Below are 6,000 nucleotides of genomic sequence, written 5' to 3' on the forward strand. Positions count from 1 at the left end.
TTAGGAAGTGCACATCTCACCTCCATGAGGTAGACATTTTATCCCCACCTTGTAAAGGGAGAACTTGAGGCTCAGAGAGATCTAGTTGGTCCAAAATCATATCAAAATCATAAATGCCAGAAACAGGATTAGATTCCAGGTCTTCTGATGCTTTTCTAGGATTCTTTTCCTTACTATGTAAACATGATGATGGATATCAGTTTATAGAAAGAAGGAAGAGAACATTTTGCCCTAAATACTCCATTCAAATTTCACATGAAAGGAGAAACATTTCTACAGTTGATTTGATATCCTACAGGTGGCCAGAATTATTGGAACTATCCACCCCACTGCCCTCTTCCTCTCCTTATCTCTTTATAAATCAGGATCAAAGTTACCAGATAAGAATCCTCAACTTTTAAACAAAGTAGACCCTAAACATTCACAGATTGATAAGCATATGGGCCCCTGAGAGTCTCTGACATGTAATATTACAGGAATTTGAATCACATGCACTGAGGCTGGTGTGTGGGGCTGAATCTCTTTAGCTAGTGAGGGAACCTGGCCTGCCACCCAGCATTCAGATATCAGTGTGGTTTCTTTCTTCCCCATTCATGGTCGTATACCAATTCTATGGAGAGAAATTACACTCTAGAATGATATTCCAAAATTTGAGCATTTCCATGTCTTGGAACATATTCCTTATAAACGTCATTGGATTTTCCTGCTTTAATTTTGCTTTAGTGGCCAGAAACTCAAGGGTAATGTTAGTGCTCATAGTGTAACTAACTCATCTCAGATTAACACTTTGTTCTCCTTCTACTTGGCTTCTGACCAGTAGTTGCTTTTTTTTTTTAATCATTTCTCATTTTTATCATTCTATTTTGTATGTGTTTTGTTGTTGTAAATTGTCTCAAATCCTTTCTGAAAGTAGAGAGATATTAAAGCTCAAATAAATGTTGAAACCAGGCTTCCTAGAAAGAAAAGATTTAAGGTCAATGATTTCTAAAAGACAACAATGAATGTTTTTACATGTATTTATCCAAATCCTGAGACTAGCTGATGGTAGCTAAGAATTATGCTTTGAGTGACACCTAATGGTAGAGAAAGTCACTCTCCTTTTTCCAGAAAACTCCGACTAGTGTTTCTCAAAGCTTGGTTCTTGGACCATCCTCAGAATCATCTAGATGCCTGTTAAAAATGCAGAGAAATTCCTGGGCTCTGTCCTACCTACTGGAATCTCTGGGCCTGGCCACCGAGGAATCTGCATTTTTCACAACTTCCCCAGGTGATTCAGATGCGTCCTGATTCAAATGCTTGCCAAGTCAGACACACACACAGGACTGTCAGACCTGATGACACCCCAGGAAGTTAGAAGTGGCCAAGTCGAAGGGATGGATTAGGCCCGTGTTGTGCAGTGACCCTCATCTCTCAATGAGCGGAGGGGGAATGAGAGCAGAGAACACGCGATCCCGGGCTGCGGCCGGCTGCCCTCTTGGCAGTGAGGGTTGGGGTGGCGGTGGCTTGGGACCCAGAAGGCAGTCCCCCTGCCTTGTCCCTGACGTAGGGAGAGGTCGCGGAGCGTCGAAAGCCCGCGGCGCGGCGCTAACGCCTGTGCTTCCGTCCCGCAGACGACGCCGGCTCCTGGAGTTGTCCCGCTGCCGCCTCCCCAGGTCTGCCGGAAGTAGGCGTCTCCCTCGAAGAAGTCCTCTCGCCATTCTCTCCATCACACACAGCCCCACCCTCCGACCCTTCCCACCAGATAAGCCCAGACCCGACTTGGGATATCAAAAGGGAACACGACGTTAGGAAACCAAAGGAGCTTTCAGCCGGCGGCCAGAAGAAGCAGCGCCTCGGGGAGCAGAGGGAGCGCTCGGCGAGCCCGCAGAGGGCCGCGCGGCCGAGGCTCGAGGAGGCGCCCAGCGGCCAGGGGCGGCCCGAGGCCGGCAGGCCCTCCTCGGAGGCCAGGGCGCCCGGGCCCGCGGCGGCGGACGCGGCGGACGCGGCGCGGGCCGGCGGCAGGGAGGGGCCCCGCGCCGCCATGGGCTCCGAGCTCGGCCGCCGCGAAGGCCCCGGGCCTTCGCCGGCGTTTGCGGGCCCGGGCGGCGGCGGCGGCGGTGGCGGCGGCGGCGGGCGGGAGGCCGAGGGCCGGGCGGACGCGCGCGCGGGCCCCCGGCTGGGCACGCGGCCCCCGGGGGGCGCCCCGGCGCGTAAGGCCGCCTTGGCGCCGGGTCCCTGGAAGGTGCCCGGCTCCGACAAGCTGCTCGGCGTCCTCAAACCCGGCGCCTCGGCCGCGGGCAGATGAGCCGCGGGGCCCCAGCCCACCGCCCCGCCTCGACGCCTGCAGGCCGTTCTTCTTCGGTTCCGTCTCACGGCGTTTTAATTTATTTTCACTGTCACGCGCATAGATCCACGAGGCACCAAGGCCTGGGAGCGTCGACGCGAGGTCCCAGGTGTCCAACGAGCTTGGACGGTCCAGCGTCCACGCGCAGACCGAAACTGATCCTAAAGCCCCTGGTTCCACTGTGGGGGCTTTGGCAGCTATGGAAGAACCAAAATTACGTGAAGAACATCACGGAGAGACAGTGCAGTGTAGCTTTAGTTTAAAAAAATTTCCCCCACTGCATGAAGGATCTGGATGTCATCCAAACTTTATATCAAGAAACTGGACAAGTTAAGCGCAATCACAAACTGGAATATCGCCTTAAAAATCAAACTGCACGGAGCAAGCTGAAACTGAGACAAGATTATATCTTTTAATTGATCTAAAGAGCTGTAAATAAATTGTTCTTGACATATCTAGACAGGGGTTAAAAGGTTTCTTTGAAACATTCAGAACTGTTCGCCCGTGACATGTTTCCATGGCTTACCCGTGGCATCCATCACTGGTATTAGCAGTAACGTTCCCTGCGTACTGCAGGAGTTAGAAATCTAGTGAATCTGTTGGTATGATGCCATTTTTACTGCCATTTCTGTGATCAAATCATATTTCTGTACATTTCAGTGGTAGGAAAAAAAGGTTTTGAAAATTGTATTCTAGGGAACAGTTTGCCGTCAGTCAGAATTTGCAGTTTAGCTCATAGATCTTAATTGGTTTTCTTCTAAAATATGAATTTTATAATTGAAGGACCACAATTTATTTAATCAAGATTGGCAACACTGCAGTTCCTTTATGAAAAGGCTTTCCTAGTGTCTCAGGCTAGCAGACAGTAGCTTCTTTGACAGCAATGTTATATTTCACTTACTGTCTTTTTTAAACCTTCTTTCCTTTACTTCATTTTCACTTTGATAAAGCAACAGCAAAATATTTCTCTTATATCTCTCAGATATAATGAATCCCTGGTATTAAAAAATCATTATGATCAATTTATTTTCATTAAAGAACACAACTCTTTGGCATTCCTTTCTACTTAGCTTTCTTTCCTTATTCTTTCTCCTTTTATTTCCATTTGGTTTGCATTTTTGTCTGGTAGTCTTTACCAAATTTGTATTTCTTTAGCAACCTCTAAATGTTTTTGTTTACCTTCATTGATCTATGGTAGATCCCCTAGTAAAATTCTAAGGCTTGCCTTTCTTCCCTGCTATTTTAATCTTTTTTTTTTGAAAAAAAAAAATGTTACCTTCAATTAATTATCCATTTGTCAACAAAAGTACCTCCAAACCTATAGAAAAATTTTGCAAGAATTTATTTGAGCCAAATTTTTGAGACATTCCTAAAAGCCATCTCAACAGATTGAGAAAATGCTCTAGAGAATGGCAGTTTTGCAGTTCATTTTATTCATTTAGAATCAAAGAAGAAACAGGAATTTATGACCAGACCATCCTATGTGGTTACTTTCGGCGACTGTGCTTGTCACTGCGCTTGTCGGGCCTGCCATGGAGCCCCCTGAGCTTGTCAGGTTTATTACATAACCCCTTTTCCGTTCACACATTGGCACTTATTTGTAGACACACACAATTAAAAGGCAAATGTCTCTGAGGGCAGTTTCTCTTTAATATGGCCTGAATGAATGAGGCTCATCCTGCCAGTATTCTGCCTGGTACAGGAGTTCAAATGCAAATAAGCCTCACCTTTCTGCACTTGTAGTCAAATAAGGAAAACAAGGAGATCAGGTCCATCATAAAGGGTCACACATAATAGCCTTCCTGTGTTGACTCTTTTCCCTCTCTTCATAATTGCTGTACCCTGAGCACTAGCCGTTTAATTTTCATCAGGCATAGGAGTAGTTTAGTTGTTTGACAAGAGGAAAATATGGTTGAAAGCCTCAAGTGAGGAGTCTTGCAGCTCGTAAAAGCAATTTCCAAAAATGGAACCCATTCATTATAAACAAAAGCACAAACACATGTAGCAGTTTATAATACATTTGGTTTAATCTCAATTAGTCTTTCTCCCCTGGACTAGATCCAGTATAGTTTGCCATTAATTTATTGAATCTGGTTTTGGACAATGCTTCTGTAGTGTAGCTGCACGTCCCAGTACTGTATCCTCTGACCTTTATTTTCCATGTGTTACAAAAGGATTAAAAAATTGAGATTACGCTTGCATAAACTCTAATTTGCACAGTTCACAGCTACTACTTGTGCAGTAATTGCTTTATGCGGCTGTAATCCATAACCTGTGAAGACAGCACATCATCTAAATCCCATTCCAAATAATATTTCTGTGTAGTGTTAGCTGTGAATTTACCCTGTACAGCTGTATCTCTATAAATATAATTCCATGTATTAATAGTCACAGAAAGGCTGTAAGTGAGCAACTATTTTTATGAAACGCACCAGTATGGGTAAATTAACTTTTACAGAAATCTTGTTTACTGTATGATATTCTAAAACACTGTCAAATAAAATATATATCCAAAAATCTTTTCTTTTTCCAACTACATAGGTTGTGTGTTAATTTGAGTAAATAATAACTGGGAGTTCATTTTTCAAAACTGCAGTTTTCATAGTTTTTTTTTTTTTTTTTAAGTATAAGTTTAATGGCCCAACCAGGGCTTCCTTGACACTTGAATCTAAATGCAGTGGAATTACAAGGGAAAAAACTGTTGACCTTTTTTGCCCTAGTGATCCGAGAATTTTCTCGTAGATAATCTGGTTGTATTTTCCTAACTGCATCATTTGTGAATTGGCAATATGTTTCCGTTGCTTGCTACGTTGATTGATACTCAGCCTTTTTCAAAAAGGATTAAAGGTATCAATCAACAATAAATTCCATCACATTTTTTCCTTTTAATTCTGAAATGTTTTCACGCAAAATTCCATGCCCATGGAGTTTATGCAGAAGTCTAAACTAAATTTAGTGAACAGCAGTGTAGAGGTCCAAAATGAATGGCCGGATATACCTTTTGCCATGTATTACAATATGTGCATCCGGGAGACGAGAGAGTTCTACGTGGTAACAGGATGATGACACCCCTGCCATCAAGATTATAATCCAAAGAAACAGCCTCAACCCCAGTCCTGTCAAGACTTTCCCACTGATGTCCGTAGGAGGCCTAAGCTTCCCAAAGTACCATTTTTTACTCCAATATAATTTTTTAAAACTTAAATCTGCGTATGACTTTTGGAAGAAGCTAGCATGAAGTGTGAAATTAAGAACAAAAGTTAAGGGGCAGCCGGATGGCTCAGGTGGTTAGAGCGTGGGCTCCCAACAACAAGGTCGCCGGTTTAATTCCCACATGGGATGGTGGGCTGCATCGCCTGCAACTAAAGATTGAAAACAGCAACTGGACTTGGAGCTGAGCTGCGCCCTCCACAACTAGATTGAAGGACAACAACTTGGGGCTGATGGGCCCTGGAGAAACATACTATTCCCCAATGTTCCCAATAAAATTTATAAAAAAAAAAGAACAAAAGTTAAGATGTTTGTCATACTATGTCGTTCTTTATGAACTAATCTGAGAAAGATCGAGTGCAAGCTGAAAAGGTGAAAGATTTATAAAACAATGTAGTTAACAAAATGGGGTATAAATATTAATAATGCACAGCAAGTTACTATTTAAAATAAAAAAACAATCAGGA

At 43.8% G+C, this 6,000-nt stretch overlaps 1 protein-coding gene across 4 annotated transcripts in view; it reads left to right on the forward strand.

Moving 5' to 3' along the window:
- MAGI2 (membrane associated guanylate kinase, WW and PDZ domain containing 2) overlaps positions 1 to 4,842 on the forward strand; it is a 1,312,199-nt gene extending 1,307,357 nt beyond the window's left edge. For 2 of the 4 annotated variants that reach the window (XM_033088532.1, XM_033088533.1), the window contains one exon: positions 1,611 to 4,842. In XM_033088532.1, coding sequence (XP_032944423.1) covers positions 1,611 to 2,284 — 674 coding nt within the window. In that variant the 3' untranslated portion in view covers positions 2,285 to 4,842. The remainder of the gene's footprint in view (positions 1 to 1,610) is intronic. The other 2 variants (XM_033088534.1, XM_033088535.1) reach the window with 1 other exon arrangement.
- Positions 4,843 to 6,000: the final 1,158 nt, after the last annotated feature.

Source organism: Rhinolophus ferrumequinum, chromosome 20 (genome assembly GCF_004115265.2).
Source record: "Rhinolophus ferrumequinum isolate MPI-CBG mRhiFer1 chromosome 20, mRhiFer1_v1.p, whole genome shotgun sequence".
Classification (NCBI taxonomy): domain Eukaryota; kingdom Metazoa; phylum Chordata; class Mammalia; order Chiroptera; family Rhinolophidae; genus Rhinolophus; species Rhinolophus ferrumequinum.